This window comes from Mus caroli, chromosome 1 (genome assembly GCF_900094665.2).
Source record: "Mus caroli chromosome 1, CAROLI_EIJ_v1.1, whole genome shotgun sequence".
NCBI lineage: Eukaryota > Metazoa > Chordata > Mammalia > Rodentia > Muridae > Mus > Mus caroli.
The window spans coordinates 170,029,985-170,050,474 of record NC_034570.1 but is presented as its reverse complement, the minus strand read 5'-3'; the positions used below and the strand labels follow the sequence as shown (position 1 = coordinate 170,050,474).

At 50.2% G+C, this 20,490-nt stretch overlaps 1 protein-coding gene across 3 annotated transcripts in view; it reads left to right on the top strand.

The window, feature by feature from the left end:
- The first annotated feature begins 991 nt into the window (after positions 1 to 991).
- Positions 992 to 20,490, top strand: part of Coq8a (coenzyme Q8A) — a 29,237-nt gene continuing 9,738 nt past the window's right edge. The window contains exons 1-5 of one of the 3 annotated variants that reach the window (XM_021164139.2): positions 1,027 to 1,134; positions 4,677 to 4,766; positions 14,593 to 14,778; positions 17,598 to 17,999; positions 18,242 to 18,308. In XM_021164139.2, coding sequence (XP_021019798.1) covers positions 14,602 to 14,778; positions 17,598 to 17,999; positions 18,242 to 18,308 — 646 coding nt within the window. In that variant the 5' untranslated portion in view covers positions 1,027 to 1,134; positions 4,677 to 4,766; positions 14,593 to 14,601. Of the gene's footprint in view, positions 1,135 to 3,491; positions 3,580 to 4,676; positions 4,767 to 14,592; positions 14,779 to 17,597; positions 18,000 to 18,241; positions 18,309 to 20,490 lie in introns of those variants that run through there. The other 2 variants (XM_021164244.2, XM_021164090.1) reach the window with 2 other exon arrangements.

Sequence of the window (20,490 nt, the reverse complement as noted above, 5' to 3'; positions counted from 1 at the left end):
TAACAAGTGGTCTTTGAGGAAAAAATATTCAAGATCCGAACTATCAAAGCCTTATTAGATTGATTTTTGTGGAGAAGGAAGGAAAAAGAAGTGGAGACAGTAAGCATAGAGAATACTTTCAGAGTTTTTGTTTTGTTTTGTTTGAAATATGGTCCAAATCATATCAATCTGTCGAAAAACGGAAAATAAACCATGGGAGAGGCTAGCGATTGTCTTAGGTACGTTAGAGGGAAGCTGGCCTAGCATTGCTGGGCGAAAGGGCTGAGCTGGCACGGAAGCATCTTGGAAAGGCCCCAAGGCTAGGTATTTTCTCCCATTTGGTACAAAGGTGGCATGGACCTGTTGCAACCCTATCTTCTCTGGGTCAGCAGTCCCTGAGGGATGTTGTGGGTCAATGTTGTGTGTGTTAAGTGCACTCCTCAGGGCTGTTTTTCACCTTGGAAAAGGATTCCTTGTTTTTTATTGGCGCTCATAATAAGCAAGCACAATTAGTCTAAATAGAGAGCTGGAGGGTATAGAACTTTGGTGTCAGCGCCATAACACTTCCTTAGGCCAAGTGCTTTTGGAGGAACCCAGGCAGAAGCCTCATCATATGGCAAAAAACCCAAAACCCCGGGCCTCGTCTAGGCCCTGAGGCGGGGGCCTGGGGACCTCTGTGATCCCAGCAAAACTTCTGAGGTCTTCCCGGCCCGGCCCCTAGGAAGCTGAACAAGCGTCGGTACCCAGGCGACCCTCACGTGGCTGCCGGGTGAACGCTTGCCAATCCTCAGGACGCACGCGCAGAACAACAGCAGGCCTTTTTCCCTGCCCAGAGAAAAGACAGCTAACAGGCAGATTAGGGACCGCGGCCTTCAAGGGCGGCCTCTCATTGGTTGCTGTCATTCCACCCTCAGTCCCTATTGGCTGTGAGCTGCGCACGCGGCAAGCACGCTCCCACTGCGTCCTGTGGCATTGGGGCAGCTAACAAACAGCGGCTCAGCCAATGGGAGGGCTCGGAGGCGGGGCAAGAGGAGCGCGGCGTGCGCACCGGGGCCAGAAGGTAAACAGAAGCGGAGCGTGTGCGGAGAGCTCGCAGCGGGGCGAGCGCGCGGAGGCGTTGCGTTGCGGACAGAGGAGCTACCTTCCTGCAGCCCGGTAAGGCTGTCGCCTGCCGGCCCGCTGCTAGCCTCAGCACCCCGGGGTCCCCTCTTACACGTTCAAGTGACAGTGAGGCCTGCATATGGTGCAGCCCTTTCCCGACCCGGGTCTGGCTCAGCGAGCAGAGGGTTGCTCGTGGCCTCTGCGTCGTCCACGCACGTGGCTGCCTTTCTCCCAATAATGTTCTGAACTCTCAATCCCTCGAATTGTGTGCATCGGGCCCTGGCTGCAGTTTGTGTCAGAACTACAACTTCTAAGCCCGAGCCAGCTGTTGGGTTTCACGGCTGGGGTGAAGTCTGGGAAGAAGTCCCTTCCTTGTTCCTTTTTCTTCCTTTCTTTTTGGTCCGTCCTCTTGTTTTTCCCAGACACTGGTGGTCACACTACCAGTTTTGACAGCTCCTGTACTCTCTTGCACCGAAGCTGTCACATAACTCAGCCAAGCCACCTTCAGAGTGTGAGGGGACAGAGGGAGAACGCTGTAGGGGCGGGTATGGGTTCTGGGACCCTCCATTGGCTGGGCTGCCTGAAGGGGCAGAGGCTGTGTGCAGACATCCAATCTGGGTTGGGCTTGCAGCTCTGTAGAAAATTGATTTAGGCTCACTTGGACTTGGTGTCTGTGGAACGGGACTCTGGAGCTGGGGTGTGTCAGGCCAACCTTCTTGCCGGAGGATTTGGACTAGTGAGCATGACAGACATCCAGTTGTGCTGTGGCTGGCGGCCATGCTGGCAGGGAGGTTGTTGGGAAACATTTGGAGTGAGGAAGGCACTTCTGAGAAGAGGCTAGAGGGGTTTGTTGGCTTACAAGAGCAGCGTCTGTACGACTCCGAGGGTAGCTTTGGATGCTATATTTAGCCTTGTGAATAATGAAGACAGCTGAATTGTGGCCACTTGTGGACCAGGTGACACAAAGCAAAAGCGAGGCAGGCAATCTGTGCATTCTCTGGGCTAATGAACCACCTGAGACAGAACTTCCCAACTCCAAACTATCAACATGTTGGACCTAACCTTGTTTACTGTGCCTGCTTATCTTGTGCAGGGTGTGTAGCTGAATCCCTGGCTTGTACTGCTAGACAAATGGTGACACCCTCACGGCCACCCAATCCCACCAATTGTGACAACTGAAAATGTCCCCTGACATTGCAAAATACCCCCAAGAGCAAATTTGGTTGAGAACTATGCAGGCAGGACCCTAGACAGGGTCACCCCATGCTGCCAGGACCTCTGTGCAACTTGCCCACAAGTAGTTGGGAGGTTTAAGACAGTGTTATGTCACTGCTGTAAACAAATGGTGGAAGGCATGTGGTGGGGGCTTTAAAGGTGAAACCCTGAGTGCACTGGGTGGTAGGGGTGAAACATTCCAAGGGAGGCTTGGAGGCTGAAACCCTGGGCCTTTGTGCCTGATGAATGTGACTAGGTAGGCACAAATTATGAAGATGTGGAAAACTCATAGTTTCTGCCCCTAGGAACATTGGGAGACTTGGTGGGTTAGCACAGGAAACCACCATAGGATGGTTCTTCAACGGTGAGCAAACAAGTGGGCGCTGTCTGAATGTTGGCTAGGAGACTTTCTGAGGGCACACTGTTCTTATCCACGCAGTTTGCTTAGCCATGTGCGTGTGTTGTAATGTGGAAGGAGAGCATGCCTGTGTCTGCAGGGAGTGTCTGGCTGCACACCACACGTATACATGCACACACATGCAGGTGTTTCCGTGCAGTGTCTGCACACACGCAGTTTGTAGAATGCATTCGTTGTTGATTAGCACCAGAAACCATGGTCCAGTTCTTCTTTTGTGTAGAGTGAGAGGCTTTGCCTTTGGGTCTACATTTTGCTTTCTGTGGAACCTAGAATTTAGTATTAAGTCCTAAAATGATGGCTGTTCAGAGAAGATGAGAGATGATGCACTGGAAAAGAAAAGTATCCTAAGCCTTTGCAGTGAATTTGTATTTTTGTGGGAATGTGTCAGGATTCTGCAGCTGGGGGAGGAGGAGCATTCCAAGTAGGGGCTCTGGGGTGCCCTTTGTTACCCACAGAAAAAGACCTGGAAGGGAAATCACTTCCTTCTTAAAAGAGGTTTATTATTGGGAAGCTCGCAGCTTGGCAGGATAATTTTCCGTTAAGAGCCACGGACCCTGAGTCATTCTCTTTGCCAGTCGAAACCAGAGCCGTGTGCAAAATTAGACAGGAATATTATAAGTGTTGTTTTGGCTTGGCAACTGGGAATAGTTCTAACATTCCTGTTAACAGTCAAGAACTGGGGAGAGCCAGTGGGAAAGGAGGTAGTGGGGGGGGGCGCTCAAAGATCCTGCTTCTTCTCTAGTTGGTTGTATGGGAATGGGCGTGAAGGGGAGGGAGTGGCAGCCTTTAAGGACAGGGTGACCTGAGTCACAGGTAGTAGAGTCAGAGGGACCATAGAACTCAGCATGTGGACTGAATATATACAGGTAGGATATGTGGGTCAGAGTTCTCGATGGTGAAGAAGTTGTGTAATGGTGTCAGTACTGGAGATAGAGGTCATGAGAGAAGGAACTAATTTGGGGGAAGGTGACATTGTTAGTATCAGACATAATGGGGCTGAATGGCTTTGGAACTATTTTATTCTATCCTTTTTTATTAAGCTAAAATTTGCATGCACTAAGTTCACCCATATCCCACACAGTTGAAAAAAACCATTGACCACGAGCACAGTCAAAGTTAGGGTAGTTTCATCAGCCTTCAGAGTTCCCGTGTGTGCCTCGGGGTTGCCTGTAGTCCTACAGGCAGGAAGTGCAGTCGAGGTGGAGGTCGGTTGAGGAGTCCCACTGGCTTGCACTTCCGATGTCACAGAGGGGCAGCGGGGTGTGCGTGCTCTCTTCCTAGGAGAGCAGGGTCTGCAGGTGCTTCCCTGTGTTTGGTGCAGGAGGCTGGGCATGAATTGAGGGATTGAAAGGAAGGGCTTATGTAAAAGAGGACATGCACAGGAGAGGCCTGGGAGAGAGAGTCTGAGATGAGAGACCCAAGATTTGAAGGTTCATATCTCATCACTCATGTTCTAGAGTAGAAGGAGCAATGGGGTTGTTACAGAGGGAATAGGTCTTGGGCTCAGTGTGGGAGGAACAGGGAATCCCGTGGGTACTGAGAGAGAAAGCGCTGTGTGTGTGTGTGTGTGTGTGTGTGTGTGTGTGAGAGAGAGAGAGAGAGAGAGAGGAGTTAGTTTTATAGCAGAGATGTTTGTGTGTGACTGTGCGTGTGTGTTTGTTTACAGCAGAAAGGTGTGTGTGTGTGTGTAAGAGTGTGTATGCAAGAGAGTATGTGTGTTTACAGAAGAGAGGTGTGTGTGTGTAGTGTGTGTGTGAGAGTGTGTATGCAAGAGAGTATGTGTGTTTACAGAAGAGGTGTGTGTGTATGTGTGTGTGTTTACACCAGAGAGATGTTTCCCTGTTTTCTACCCCTGCACCTCACTGGGCTTTCCCTGAGGCATATAGACTCTGCTTGCACAGGGCTGTACCTCCCCTGCTGTTTTCATAGAATATCTACATGAGTTCTTCTGAATTCCTTTAAGGGTTATTCTCTCCAGACCTGGTTAAATCTGAAAAGACCACTTCAGAAAGAGCTCTGTGGGGTTCCTTGTCTTCCTTCTGTCCTCCAGAGGGTAAGTCGCACTGTCTTGATTTACGCATGAGGAAGTGAGCCACACTGGTCCCTGGAGCAGTACCGGTGGCCTGGAGGTCAAACATAGTATTTAAGCTGAAGCTGGAAACCGATCTTTGTTGTCAGTCTGTCTGTCAGCCTGCAGTTTGTTAAGTGGCCAGGAGCTAGAAGACCTGCTGTTCACTGGGCTGGTGATAAGTCCTGGAGACTTGTTTGCATAAAATGCCAGGTCTTGGCATGGAGAAGGGAGGCAGAACCAATTGCTGATAGTTCGCCAATGGTTGTCATTTGACAGTGCTCACAGACAATTCCGTTCTTTGAGAAAGCGAAAAGTAACTGAGTGGTTCTCGCTCCCTGAGGTGTTGGGCATCAAAGGGCAGGCTGGGCATTGCTGTGGCCAGGTTAGTTGAGAATGTCCTGTGAACAGCAACAGCCAGAGCAGACTAGCTTCCTGGGCAACAGCCGCCTGCTTCCTCCGCTCTCCCCCCTTCCCTCTTGTAGACAGGAGTGGGATGAATCTAGGAAAACATGCTTGTGTCTGCAGACTCATGAAGTCACCTTGGAGACTCACGCAGCATGACTCATTAAAAACTGCCTTTGAACTGGGGAGGGGGTCGGGTCTGCTATTGCCATGCCCATGTGTGTATGTGCTAGTGGGTGAAGCACACAGAGAACGTTCCCTGTGCTCAGCAGTGGTGCGAGGTGTGTCTCTCTCTGCATGTTTATGTCCACCATGTTTCCAAGCTGGCAGGCAGCATGCTGAACCACCTCTCTGGGGTGGTGCCTCATACGACATTGCTAAATAAACCACTTTGGTGAGGACCAACCCAGCCTTTCCCAGCACTGCCTGTCTCCCTGACTCAGAAGTGATCCTGGACTTTATAGGGAGAGCTTTTAATTCCTTTTTTTTTTTTAAGGTATTAGTCATTTGTGCTCTTTTTTGCTTTCACTGGGTCTATAGCAGGAGACCTGCATGGTCACAATGTTCATAATCACTCCAGTTAATGGTTCTAGATACCCAGTGCATGCCGTAAATACCTTAGATACTGTCATGTGAGGGATCTACTCTACTCTCAAGTGCAGATGAGAAGACTGAGGGACAAAGCTAAGCTTATATAATTTTAACTGCAAGTTGGCAGCAGAGCCAGGTGACCAATTACAGAGGTCTTGACCTAATTGCTGGGCCACTACCTGAGTCAAATACTTTTTTAAATACATACATTTTTTTTTTGAGACAAGATTTTGTCAATGTAGTACAAACTGGTCTCAAACCCATGATCCTCCTGCTTCAGCCTCCAGATTGGTATGGAAGTATAATACGTGCTACCAGGGCTACATCTGGCTGGAGTTCATGATGAGCAGTGAGGAGGACTGGCTCCTTGTGTAGGGCAGGCTGGCCATCCAGTGTGGCTCTCCAGTGTTTGGCCGCTGTCCCATAGTCAAGAGGACCTTGCATGAGGCTTGGGGGCATCCCTGTCTGCTGCCTGCCTGCCAGAGGACACCCCCGTGCTCTGTGGTGGTTCTTTCTCAGTGTTTGCCCCTCAGGAACTGGTTAGAGAGGCTGTGAATGCGAAGGAACAAAAGTGTTGATGCGGTGGTAGATGAGGAAGAGCTCAAGCCGTGGACTGACGGTGGCTTTTCCGTGTGGCGTGAGGAGGAGAATACAGGTGGTTAACAGTTAGGGGCTGGGAGAAGAATCTGTTCAGGGAGGATGGCATCTGACGCTCCTTCCTGCTCCTACTCATGAGCAGCTTTTGGGGTTCCCATCCTAGGTAATCCAGTAAAAGGTGGTCTCCAGGCTCTCGGTGGTGGGTCAGGACCATTTCTGGGTATCAGGACATGAGCTTGATAGTGTTGGGAATCCTTATCCCAGGACCATCCTCATTGGCCTGTTAGGATATAATTCTGGTGATGTCCTGGAATAATTGTGGTTCTAGTTTGTTATCCTAGAATTGGAGTCTACAGACTTCATCTTTGAAGGACAGAACATAAGTATTTTGGGTTTTGTGAGCCATCGGTCTCTCTTGCAACCAAACCAACAAGAAATGGGAATGGCCAGCCGTAGGAAGTGCGTAATGACCACACATGCTGCGATTCAGTACAACTTTATTTACAGAAATAGGCAGTCGGGTTATCAGAGTTAGCGTCGCGGTTTATGCCTTGGCTGCTCTACCAAGCCAGACTCAGCCACCCATCCTTGATAAGCTAAATTAAAAGAACAAAAATAACAGTGAAAATCAGAAAAAAAGAGATTTCTTCATTGGAAGAGATCCAGTGATCACCTCCCTCTCCCCATGTTCTGATCCCTCACTCGGGCCCTTATGTGAAGGGAGAGCTTAAATAGAAGACTCAGAAATCCGCCTGCCTCTGCCTCCCAAGTGCTGAGATTAAAGGCGTGAGCCACCACCGCCCAGCTAAGGCAAGAGATACTTATTCTCAAGCCATCCCGGCCAAGGTGCGGCTCTGCCTGTCACTGTCCACTGCCTAGGGTCCACACTCCCGAAACAAGGGCTGACAAGTTGCAAATAAATCCCTGAGAGAAAAGTTTCCTCTGTGGGTAGCCCAGGTTTTAAGGCATTTTTTTTTTCTTGATGTGAAATTTCTAGGAAGATTCTAGATCATTGGAGTCCATTGTTCCCCAAGACCAGATAGAGACGGCACACTGCCTCTTTTATCTTTTAGAGGATATTTAGAAATATCCTTTTTCTTCCAGGCTTGCTGGTTACAGTGAGACTAGATATGGCCCTGGGACTTGGTTCACTTACCCTCTGGCCCTGAAGCACACTGGTCATCTGTCTCCCTCCCGAGAAAATACGGTTACCGTACTTGTTATTCGATCTAACTTAGACATTCCAGAGACTGTGTGTAGAGTTGGCACTCATTAACTGCTTCTACCTTCTGGTGCAGGGCCAGTGGGGAGGAAGGGTCTGTGCCAAGTGATTTTCTCACCACCCTTCTGAGAAGGGCAGCGGAACCTTATTCCCCAAAGTAAGATGCCTACAGGCTATGTGCCTGGCAGCCAGTTAGGGGGAGGTGACTTCTGAAGACCAGGGCTAACCAAGGGCCCCAGAGCAGTGTTATTTATAACCTTTTGATCTGTCCCTTAACCTACTGTCCATTCTACCCTAGACAGGCACTAGAAGAATATGGAATAGTTTTTGAAACTGCATATTTGTGTGCTTACTTAAAATGTTTTCTTCAACAACATATTTAAGGGGTTTCAAAAAAACACAGTTTTAATATTATTCAAACAGTACATGTTCTCTGTACAAAATTTTAGAAAACAAATTTTTGAAGACTGGCATCCCAGCAAAAGCCTCATGCTTTTAAATGTTCTGTGATGACATGTTTTTCCCTGCAGGGACATGCAGTATACTCTTGTCAATCCTTTCTCTGTGATATTTAAGTTGCCACAGTGTTCCACCCTACACGTATACTGCTGTTTACTGAGCTGATTGGTTTTTTTTTTTTTTTTTTTTTTTGTCAGCTTGACAGAGACCTGGAGTTATCTGGGAAGAGCGAATCTTAATTGAGAAAGATCCTCCCATGAGATTGGCCTGCTAGGCAGGTGTTTTGAGGTCCTGTCTTGATGTCTAATTGATGTAGGATGGTCCAGTCCACAGTGGTCAGTGCTACTCCTGGCCAGCTGGTCCTTCTGCCTTGTATAAGGAAGCAGGCTGAGCAAATTCTGAGGAGCAAGCCAGTAAGCAGCATCCATCCATGTCTCTGCTTCAGTTCATGCCCTGGCTTCCTCAAGCCTCATCTCTGATGAGATGTGTCAAACAAATAAAGCCTTTCCCCGCCAAAGGTGCTTGTAGCCATGGTGTCTTTAACACAGTACAAGAGGGTGACTCAGACACTCACCTGACTCATTTCCAAAAGTGTCGTGACGCCCATTCTTAGAGCTGAATTACCACACACATCCACTTTAAAACAATGTAGTTTGAGGGATCGGGGCAGGATTTTGGGGTTGTTATTAGATGGATGGCCTGGGGAGAAGGGGCAGAGATTCTTGTGTGGGTCCTTGTGTGAGGACCTGGGTAAGCAGAGGCCTGGCTCCCTGCTGACACCTACTGTTGCTTGCTGACAGGAAGAGCAGAGGACGGTTCTGTTCCATTTCCTTTTCCTTCTCTATCTAGTATTAAGTTGCCTTTGGTAGACGTTGGCACTGTAGGACATTGCTTGACCTGCAGACAGAGGCCCGGAGTTCGGTGACTGAGGTGCATCACCGATCGTCCTTGACGTGTGACTTTTAAGGTGCAGGCGAAGGACAGATCTAATAAACAGGGATTTGAGGACCTTGGTTCTGAAGCTTGTTTACCCTGATGCATTCCTTCTGAGGCCTCTGAGGAAATCGTCCTTACATTCTTTCCTTTTTGTCAGAAAAGGGAACATGTTAAGGATATAATGGGACTTTTCATTTCCCTTAGAGGGTTGAAATCCACATGTTTCTGTCCAAAGGAAAGAAGGTTCCTCACTGGGAAGGGGGAAAAGGCACTCACTGGCCTCGAGGGAGCGCCCAGAGAGGAAGAACCTTTGAAGTGACAGTCCAGAGAGTTCTCAGTGTCGGCTCTGGGGCCATCGTCTTCATCGCCTTCTGGTCTCCTTTTCAAGGTCTTGAAGGAATCATGGAAAATGGAACATCTGAAGGGTTTGTGTTGTGGTGAAGCAGGGCTTCGGAGACAGAGCAGCAGGTGGAAACGTTAGAAACGCCTCTCAGTGGAGGCTTCTTGCTTGGTCTGTGGTGCCAGTCACCCCTGGCCCCTTTCCCCCTTTTCTAGAATGACTAGGGCTATCAAAGTTGGTACATATGGCACTTTGCTAGAAACACAGAATCCTGGGAGTGTGGCAGCTATCTGTTAAACTCTCCGGTTCCTTCTGCTGCAGCCAGAAGCTGGAGGAGTATTTATTGTTTCTGACGAGCTCTTGGAGTGTTTGGTTGCCCTTTGTGGGTCAAAGCTGCAAGAAGGTTTGAGCCATTTTTCTCAAGCTTTTTCAAGCTTTGGAGGAACCAGCTAAATTCTTTTAATTTGCTAGGTATTTATTGCTGTAAAGTACCCTTTGGTGCTGGAGGGTCAGGAAAGTATGCAGGAAGACAGACATGGTTCTTGTCCTGTGGCTAGCAGCCTCTAGCAAGGTATACTAGACAGATCTGGAGAGCACGGTATAGGAAGCTGGGACAGATGCCCCTGAGGAGGGAGGAAATACACTTGTTCCCCTTTGCTCAAGGAACCCGGACCTTCAGGAGGGACCCCATGAAGTCCATGAGTGGTTTAGCCTAGCTGGGACACATTCAGTGGAGGGAGCATAGTAAGGCTAAGGCTGGTGAGGCTGAGAGGGCTGGGTCAGGAAGGCTTTTTCTGCCTTTAGGGATCTCAGAGAAGCTGTGGGGTATGGGAGCACTTTAGGCAGGGTGTTTCTTTTAAAGAAACTGCTCTGGCTGGCAGCCTGGGAATGCATGGGAAGGCCAAGGCGAGGCAGGGTGGTGAGCACAGCTGCTGTGTGGGGCTAGGGCATCAAGGTTGCTGACTTTAGACAGGCCAGACTTGAAGTGCCCGAGGACCCTGAGGAGGTATGTGCACCAGGAGACTGTGCTGGCTGGGGATGGCTTCTCAGGGCCAAAGACTTCCTGTGTAGTTTCTGTTTAGGTTCTTATCCCAACCATCCCAAGTCTTTAGTGGCAGCTGTGACAGAGAAGGGCCAGAGGAGGGTCCACCCTTGATCTCAGAGGTGTGAATACCAGCACTTCACTGTCCTGGAGCTGGTCCATCATGCCTGTAGTTATGAAGGGTATTGGCGTGGGAAATCTTCCTAGACCATCTCAGGCTGCTCTCTCTCACCAGGAGAGCAGTGACAGTTTGGTATATCCTGGATATGAAGTGGAGTGCATATGGCTACCCTCCAGCCAGATAAAGCTCCCTCCCCCCTGGGTCTCCAGTGGATGATGTCTCCATTTGAGGCTTTGTCAGGTCTGTGCTTGTTAGAATCATCATGTGTTTAAAAAAGACTTTTCTGCTCACACGTCTTTCTATATTTGGACAGGCCTGCATTCCCTGGGCACGTTTGTCAGTCCTGGTGACTTTATTTGAAGGTCCCCAGTTCACCAGATAACTTCCAGCCAGGATGTGGCTCCAGGAGGTAGCTCTGGAAGGCTTTTTTAAAGCGGGGATTGGCAAATGATGGTCAGTAGGAAAGCCTCCCAGAGCCTCGGGGACATTGGCCTCTGGTCTGCCTGTGTCTCTTTCTCAGTCTCTGTGCTCCAGGGGGAAAGCTTCCTTCAATGCAATTCTGTTTGAGATGTCTTTATTTACTTTTCTGATACAAATTTAACATTAGGAACAGAAGAGGCGTGTAAGAATCTGAGTCATCTGGCTGGTGGTGGCAGGACGGGGCCATGTCTAGGCTCTGGTATTTCACAAGGCAGGCACCTCCTTTGTTTTTGCCTCCAATGCTTACCTGGTGTTGGTGCCCGTTATAGATGTGCTATGGGCACATGGATAGGACACATTGGCCCAGGGCCTGCAGGGACAAGCCAGGTACAGTGATATGCGTGAAGGATGCTGGCATAGTTCCTCTCCGGGCATGAGTATCTACTCTCTCACACAGCTTTACTTGAGGTTGTTGGATCCTTTGTTCCCCTCAGAGTAGAACATTTACTCAGGAACAGTGTCCCCAAACCAGCAGGGTACTGTTGTCAGGGCTGGCGGAGGGTGGGGAGGATAGTGGGGCTGACATTCCCCACAAGGGCTCTGATACTTGTCCCTGACATCGTGGTGCTGGTATGGTGTGTGAAAGGGTTCCTGGGCTTTGGATGTAAACTATGATATAAATGCCTCCCAGCTGAGTGCCTGACTTGGCTGAATTATTGGTCATTATTGAGGTGAACTGGGAATAGGGTCTTTAAGGCCCTGCGTTTGAAAACCAGAAAGAGAAGAGCTATGGAGAGCAGCTTCCTTCTGGCAGTCATTCCCCTGCCCCCTTTGCTGTCAGGGGACCGGGACTCTTTGCAGAATGCTGCCTGTGATGATAAGGCTGTGAACGGTTGGTTCACTTTGTCCTGTGAGCGAGGCCCAGCATAGCCCTGCACACTGAGTAAATAATGTTTACCCAAGGGGTGGCTGTGGACTAACCACAGCAACTTTGAAGTCTACATGCTTGTAAAGAGTAGGCTGTGCTCCTTAGCAGGAGCTGCCGACTTGAGGAAAACAGAAATCTACAAGGGAATCTGAGGAGCAGTATCTAGGGCAGGACTTGGCACCATTTTGAAATTCACTAGTATTTCATATACAACTGTTCAGGCAGGAAAGAAAGTATGACTCATTCTTAATTAAAAAATGTTTATTAACTATGTGTATGCCTATATGTATGTATATGTACCATGTACCTGCCTGGTGCTTGAAGAGATCAGAAGAAGGGACCAGATTCTCTAGAACTGGAGTTACTGATGGCTTCGATCCACTATGTGGGTGCTGGGAACCAAACCTGGGTCCTCTGCAAGAGCAGCAACAGCTCTTAGCCACTGAGTCATCTCTCCAGCCCTCTTAATTTATTTTTTAAGTAAGGATTTTCTTTTGTTTATATATACATACACACACACATATACACACATACATATACACACATTTTATTTATATATATATATATATATATATATATATATATATATCTGAGTGGGTGTGTACATGTGTGTGTGGTCAAGCCAGAGAGGATGTCAGATCACCCAAAGCTTGAGTTACATACAACCACCTGTATACATGGGTGTATGTCTATGCTATATGTATGTACGTGCTCACTGAGGTCAGAGGATGGTGTGGAATTCCTGGAGCTAGGAAGTTGTGAGCTGTCTGACACAGGTGCTGGGAACCAAACCTGGGGCCTCTGCAAGAGCAGCAATAGCTCTTAACCACTGAGCCATCTCCAGTAGTAGGAGTGTGTTTCTGGCACAGATCTTCAAAATCCAGTCACCCTCTCCATGTTCTCCAGGTCCCTAGTGGGAAACCTGAGTAGTGTCTAGACTTCAGGGTAGTGGACAAGATGCATCCATCGGTGTGTGTTGAGGGTGGTGGCAGCTGTTGAGTCAGGAGCTGCTATCAGGCCTGCTTGAGCTCCGATTGCACACTGTCTTAACAGTACTAGCTGTTTGGTTTGTGGGTTCATTCACCTGTTTATTGCCATTAAATCAGAGGAGTGCAGAGCAGAAGCCTAGGGTGTGACCTGGTAATTTTCTCCAAACCTACTGGCTTAGACTGGAGGGTCAGTAAGCTGTGACCAACAGTGCCTTGTCCTTGTATGTCAGTGAGCCAAGTGTTTGAGGAGGCACTAAACAGGCCAGGGCTGATGTACCCCACCCCCAACCCCAGGGCCACTGAGAAATTGGTGGTGACTTAGCTGGCTACTTAGTTCTTTCTCTAACTCTGCTGTTCTCACTGACCGATGCCCGTGGATTGTTTGTAAGTATTAAGAGGTGCGTAAGAAAGTCTTAGCCCTATGTGTGCTAACTGCTAGTATTTGAAGGAAAGTTACCGCCCAAGGGCACATTATAAACACAGCCTCATAACTGCCTGTTTGGTAGTGAATCTGTGCTGTAACGATTCTCCTTTTAAGGTCTTTAAAGCCAGACTATCTGTGTGTAGGTGTGTGCACATGATGCAGATGCTAGCACAGGCCAGAGGCATCTCTCCCCTGCAACTTACTTTTAGGCAGTTGTGTGCCTGTGTTCAAGTGTCCCCTTGTTCTGGTCAGGACCCTTGCCAGTGCTCCTGTGCGCCCTTCCCCATCTGTGCCTCTCTCGATTAATGTAGTGAAAGATGGAATCGAGGTGCCCCTTTGACTGTCCTCTCTCTTCTGCTGTGTGTGAGTCAGGACCCCTGCTCCTATGCCAGTCCCCAGCCTGAAGTTCCCTTTACCTTCCTCTTACCTGGTCTACCCAGTTCGGCTCCCTGCCTTGGTCATGGTGCTACTTGCAGTGAGATCTCTGGCTCTCCTGGCTTTTTTTTTTCTTTTCTTTAGCTTCCAGCAAGTTAACAGGACTGATTTTAACCTATAAACATGCCTCAGGGGGTAGTTAATGACCAACTAGGCCAGGCCCTAACTACACTGTAGATACTGGATCTCAGCATCTCTGACCCTGACCTACATTCAGAAACACTTTCTGCTATGGCCAATAGAGAGCAAAGGAGGCCCGTAGTAGAGGCGGGCAGCCGGCCTCCACAGTGGTGTATGGTTGAGTTTTCTTGCCCTGTGTGCCTTGTCTGTTGTTCTCAGTGCTGAATTGCAGTGTGGAACCCCTGGCTGACCTGTAGGTCAGGAGAGTCCCCTCAGTATCTTCAGTCTGGGTGGCTGCCTCCCACTTCACTGGGAAGTGCATCCGGGATTTGAAAGAGGCAGATACCCTCATCTCTTGGGGCCCGGAGAGAGGCACCACTGTCGTATGTAGATCCCTAGGCCCTCCTGCAAGGAGCTGCTTGCGGAGGGGCCACGTTTGCTTCAGCCTCCCCTATGCTTCAGAAGGAAGAGCAGTAGACTAGGAGTCAGTGCACATGCTAAGTCTTGCCTCCGCCACAGCGCTTTGACTTCTGTGCTGAGGTGTCTCAGAGGCACTCTTGAGCACAGGTGAGGAAATGCTTGGGCATTGGTAAGTGCGTGGAAGTACTTGGTCATTGCCCTGGGGCCTGCTCCTCTCCTGCCGCTTCAGTTTTCAATCAAAAGGGAAGATCAGCAGAAAACCCAAACCATCAGTTTTGCCTTCCACTCAGAGTCGGGGTGAGTACATACGATCCTGTGTCGGATGTGGTACCCGGTCCCTAATGTGGCCTCTTTTTTTCCAGCCCTGAAGGATGGCTGCTATGTTGGGGGATGCCATCATGGTGGCCAAAGGCCTTGCCAAGCTGACCCAAGCAGCGGTGGAAACCCACCTGCAGAACCTGGGCCTTGGTGGGGAGCTCCTCCTGGCGGCCAGGGCCCTGCAGTCTACAGCTGTGGAGCAGATCAGCATGGTCTTCGGGAAGGTGCAGGTGAGAGGCCCCTTCCAGCCATGGGTGTGGGGTGCTGGTAGGCAGAGCCAGACTTGGAGCTCGTAATGGGACCAGGGAATGAACCAGGATACAGAAACCTGACCTCCTGTCTTGTTGTAGATGAGACTAGAGCGCCCAGTGGCTGGTGTGTCCCACTGACATTTTAGCGTAGGGTAGGACATTGTGTGAGAATGCCAGACTAGGACGCTTAAGTGACACTACTTACTTCTCAGTTCTGGAGGCTGCTGGGAAGGCCAAGATTGAGGCTCTAGTAGATTTGGCATCCAATAAGGGCCCATTTCCTGGCTCTGTGCTCATGATGTAATCTCCTTCCATGTACTGGCATGCAATGGGTTAGGTTTCAGACATGCAGTCCACAGCAGGGCCCATCTGTAAATCAGCCTACCCCAACTTCAGCCTTTGAAGGCTCCTCGTATAGGCAAGACTTCCTGAGCCTCGCCAAGACCTGTTATGTGCTGAAGGCGCTCCTTTCCAGAGCAGCAGCTCTCAGTGCCCTGGGGAGGGCAGCACTGGCTCTCCCTTCCCCTCATGTGCCCCTCATGCTGGCATAAAGGTCCAGGAACATCTTAGATCAAGAGGTGTGTCTAAGCCAAGGCAGTGTCAGCACAGACCTGGCTGTACCGTAGTGCTGCCTCTTAGCAACTCAGTAGCCTGAAGGGAGGTGTGTAGGTGTGTGCGTGCACGCGTGCCTGCCCATGCAAGCATGTGTGCATACCCTTGTGTGCATGCATTGCAGAGATTGCCCTGCCTCTTTGCTGTGCCATTTCTGTCCTGTGGCATGTCCTGCTGACATATTAGAGATCAGGTTTCTCTGTGAGGGAGCTGTTACAATAATAGAAGATAACAGACTGGGAGGCTTAAACATCAAGCATATATGTGTGTGTGTGTGTGTGTGTGTGTGTGTGTGTGTGTGTATGTATATATATGCATATGTGTGTGTATATAATATATATATTATAGTTCTGGATAAAGGTTTCATGCTTTTCTGGTTGTAAGGCTGTCCCAGTCCCCAGCCTCATCTTAGTTTTAGGTCCAGGATTCCCAAGCTCTCCTTCCTCCATAAGGGTGACATAGTATTCCTCACCCCACAGGCTACTCTGATTTTAAGTCTTTCTCCCCTGCATTCTTGAGGTCCCCTACTGCTCATGTGCTGTGTGCTTACTCCCTCCGAGATTGCGTCAAGTGCTAGGGTGAGAGTCCTTGTCCTCCTGGTGTTGGGGTTGGCTGGTGGGTGGCAGTCCTCTAGAAAGTCTGGAAGGTGAGCTTGCTCTGGGTCACTCCAAATGAAGGCTGTGTTCTAGACTGACTTTCTCCACCAGTGTGCAAGCTCCCACCCGGGACTTCTTCTCATCCCCACATTGTATAGTGAGACATTGAGACAGAAGACAGATAGCTCAGTGCCATGGAGGAGGTCCCTGTGCACAGAGGCCTCCCGGGTCCCCTTCTGTCCCGAATGCTTAGATTTGTGCTGCCTTTCTCTACCCTGGAGGTCTGAGGGATCTGATCGCTCTGGGAACCTGCATGCCTCATATTCACACATTTCATCAGGTGCTTAGGGAGGCTGGGGCCCTTTCAGGCACTAGGGGTCCTTTGCTGCGTGTGGGAACCCCCAGCTACTGTAATAGCAGTTACACAAGACTAGGAGGTTATCGTGGGAGTTGTGGGACAGGAGGGGATTCTGACCCAGGCTCATCATACTAGGTCTCCCTGGCTGTAGAGGGCCCCAGAGCCTCAGTGTGCTGTGTTAGTTCTGTTCTAGGATTTGGGGCAGCAGAGCTGGCCTTGGATCTGGACCGCTGCTCTGCTGCCTGTTGCCTTCTGCCCTTTATCGGTCACATCAGCTCTTAGTCTGTTTGGTGTTGTGAAGTGAGCGTAGCTCCTAGTCTCCCCACTTCCTGGGAGAGCAGGGCTCTAGTCCTTAGGGCATCTCGGGTAGCTGTGCATGGGGCTGCAGGTCTCCCTGTGTTGTTGTATGGCATCCGGACAGCACGTAGGCCGTGGCATTTGCTCAGATTTCATTTGGACCAGTGAACATGGCCATAGGCCTGCCCTCCCCCTCTCTCTAGGACACAGTGCTATTTAATTATAGCATTTACCAGCAGTTTCTGTGACCTTGGGTGTAACTCTGTCGCTGTCTGACAGTGGGGGCCCTATTTTCAGATGTAGAAGTCACTGAGAGTGGTTAGGAACTTGTCCAAGTTCATTCCAGGTTAAAAACTAGAAGGAATCTGGGCTTGGAGGTTGAACCTATGATGTACAAAGGAAACATGGGGTGTCCTCTGCCCCCTTTCTCTGTATCTCAGATTGGCAAGGACAGCCAGGCTCTGACCGTGTCTGGCAAGAACTGTCGCTGCATGCCGGGTTGATGGTGGGCTTTGTTCGCTGTGAGGTGCTGTGGCTCCGTGCTTCCCACCTGTGCTCTCCTTTCGTCACTCGCTGGTCTGTGACTTATGCTTCTTTCCTCATCTTTTGTCCTGGTTTCTCTCCTAAAAGCCCCACGTGCTCAGTGCTGGCCCTGCTTTATAGATGAGGAGCCTGTTGCTACAGTCATGTGCATCTTCCCTGGCCCTGGTTGGGCCTACAGTAAGTGCCCAGTAGTGTATAGCATCCTGCCTGAGATCACACAGCAGGCTTCTAGAAGAAGCATGTGAGAGCTATTTGCTGCCTCCCAGCCTTTGAAGTGGACCTCAGGTCTTAGACAGCATCCTTTGGAGGGTTAGAGAGGGCTGATTGGCAGTCACATGCAAGTACCTCACCAGCCCAGCCCTGCCCCTCACATTGGCCTTTGTCCCCCGCAGGGTCAGGATAAGCATGAAGATTCATATGCCACTGAGAACTTTGAAGATCTGGAAGCCGAAGTTCAGTTCTCAACACCACAGGCAGCTGGAACCTCCCTGGACTTCTCTGCAGCCTCTTCCCTGGACCAGTCACTGTCTCCATCCCACAGTCAGGGACCGGCCCCTGCCTATGCTTCCAGTGGGCCTTTCAGGGAAGCTGGGCTCCCTGGACAGGCCACCTCTCCTATGGGCAGAGTCAATGGAAGGCTCTTTGTAGATCACAGAGACTTGTTCTTGGCCAATGGCATCCAGCAAAGATTCTTCCACCAGGACCAGTCCCCTGTGGGAGGCCTCACGGCTGAAGACATTGAAAAGGCCCGGCAGGCCAAGGCTCGCCCTGAGAGCAAGCCACACAAGCAGATGGTAGGTCTGAGAGGCATTCTGGCTGGACTTGGGTGGTTTCTATTCCCAGTGGGGCTGGGGCTGGTCTGCATCCCCCCCCCCAAACCTCCCATGCTGTGACTTTAGAAATACCTGGAAGCCTTTTTGTACAGTGCTGCCAGTGGGAGTGGAGAGGGGAGGCACAGACAGCATGAGCCTCAGGCTGTCTTGTCTCATTTGTTAGTTTTGTCAATCCTATAGGTCTCTCTTGTTTTTCCCTCCAGCTCAGTGAGCGGGCTCGGGAGCGGAAGGTGCCAGTTACCCGGATTGGGCGGTTGGCCAACTTTGGAGGTGAGGTGGTCACGTACCCTGTGCTGCCCCTCCTCTACTGCCCTGCCCTGTTTGTCCTGTTCGAGTGGAGGTGGCCACTGTACATTAAGGTGGAAATGGTTGGGAATCCAGCCATGCCCCAGTCCTGGGTGGCATATGGCCATGTTGCCCATGAAGTAGCTGTTGAGGGTTTTCCTGTGGGTGATGACCTCATTACTGGATTCCAGCCTCATCTTGGCTTATCCCTGGGGCTGGTGTGTGGCTGTATCTTGCCATGAGCTACAGCTTGCGCTAGTTGGCTGGTCCTTCTTGGGGCAGTCTTTGCTGGAAGGAGACCGGTCATGAGTACAGGTGCCTCACTGGGCCCTTTGGCTCCCTAGATAGATGACCTTTTGGTCTGGGACCAGCCATTTGGAGAACCTGTTTACCAGATCCCATAGTCTGACTGCTAGTGTGGGACTGACAGACTGTGGCCCTTTGCTGCCAACAGTTAAAGCTGATAGCTGCAGGCTTGGGCATTTCATTTGTCCTTGCTTTTATGCAAGTAGCCTTTGACCCTACCGTACCTGTGCTCTTCTGGAAGGACATTTACATAGTGCATGTGCACACTTCTCGTCTGCGAGGTCCTGTTGCGAGTGCTTGGCCATTTGCTGCAGGGTGCTGTGATCTGGGTTTCTGGAGGTGCAGTTTATGAAGGTTTATCTGTGCTCTGTAGGTTCTCCAGGTTCAGGCAATGTAAACTACAAAAGAATAGCTCTGGTGGCTTGTTTCACATACTGGCCTTGGACCAGTGGTTCACTACATAACAGTTCTGGTGGGTTATGACAGTGACAGTGCTGGTGTTGAGTTGGTTGGGGAGGCCCAGGACCTTCTGTCTTCCCTTTCCTGGAAAATACATCCTCTTGTTTGTCCATCTCTATCAGTTACTTTCTCTGCTCTCTACCACTGCCAAAACCTGTGGCAGAAACAACAGGCAGTTTCAGAAGGTTCAGGCTGTGCGTCCTGACAGTTTCTGGGCCTGCAGTGAAGCAGTCTGCCATGGTGCTTGTGGTATGTGGTAGCAGATTCTTCATCGAGTGTGACAGGAACCTGCTGGGAATGCCTGCTGTTCTGTGCAGTTTCCAAGGAGGAGCTGAGCACAGATCTCTGTCTTGTGCAGGGACATCTGAGCTGCCTGTCCTATAAGTAGGCACCTACCTTCCTACATAGACAGCAGAGGACCTGTTAGGTCTCAGCAGAGGACCTGTTAGGTCTTCCCCGGGGAGAAGACACCTCAGGGAGCTTTGTCTCTTCCTTTTTGTTCCTCTCCCTCTTCCTCCTGGGCTGCAGCGCCTGGGGGGTGAGGCTGCTATTGGATGCCAGTATTTATCTAGAAGTACACTGTTAGTACCCACGCAGAGGACATTAGCCATGTCTGTCTGTCTGTCTGCTCAATGTGGACTTTCTTAGCAGAGTGAGTGATCCCTGTGTATTAATTAAAGTGGAGTTTAGGGCTGAGGATGTGGTCTAGGGAGTGGAGATCTTGCCCAGCACACACACACACACACACACACACACACAAGACCCTGGGTCCCTCCTGAGTACAGGTGGGGCCTGCTTTACAGTGCCTGGTTCCTCAGTACTCTTGTCTGGTTGCTTATGCAGAGGCCCTTTCCATCCATGTGTTGTAAACAAGCCCTGGGATTTCACCAGGCAGAGCAGCACCAACAGGAGTGGTAGCCTGCTGTCCCACTCTCAATGCCACCCAGCCTGCTCATGAAGGCTCCTGTGGTTAAAATCTTCTTTGCTTTCCACCTGTGGTGACTGGTAGGGAGTGGAGTGACTGTTTCTTTGGTGACTTCCAGAGGGACCTGAATGGGGAGGCTAGGTGAGGCTCCTGAGTTACCCAGAGTAGGCTCCCAGCCTGGACACAGGCCCACTGTACCTCTGCTTTGCCTGCGGGAGAGTTCTGTGCCCTGTCACTTCCCTTCCTTGGTGGCAAAACCACTTTTAATGAGAAGTACTAGGAACTTTCTGTGTATGGGCAGTGTGCTGTCACAGGCCAGGAGGAAGGTCAGGCTGCCAACAGTGGTTCTCTCCTCTCAGTGACATGTGGAGATCAAACCTTCTAGACACAGAACACACACAGTAGGAGAGGCAGTGCTGTGTGAGGTCCTTGGGTGCAGAAGCAGGGTACCTGAAGATGGCAGAAAAATCCCAGCCT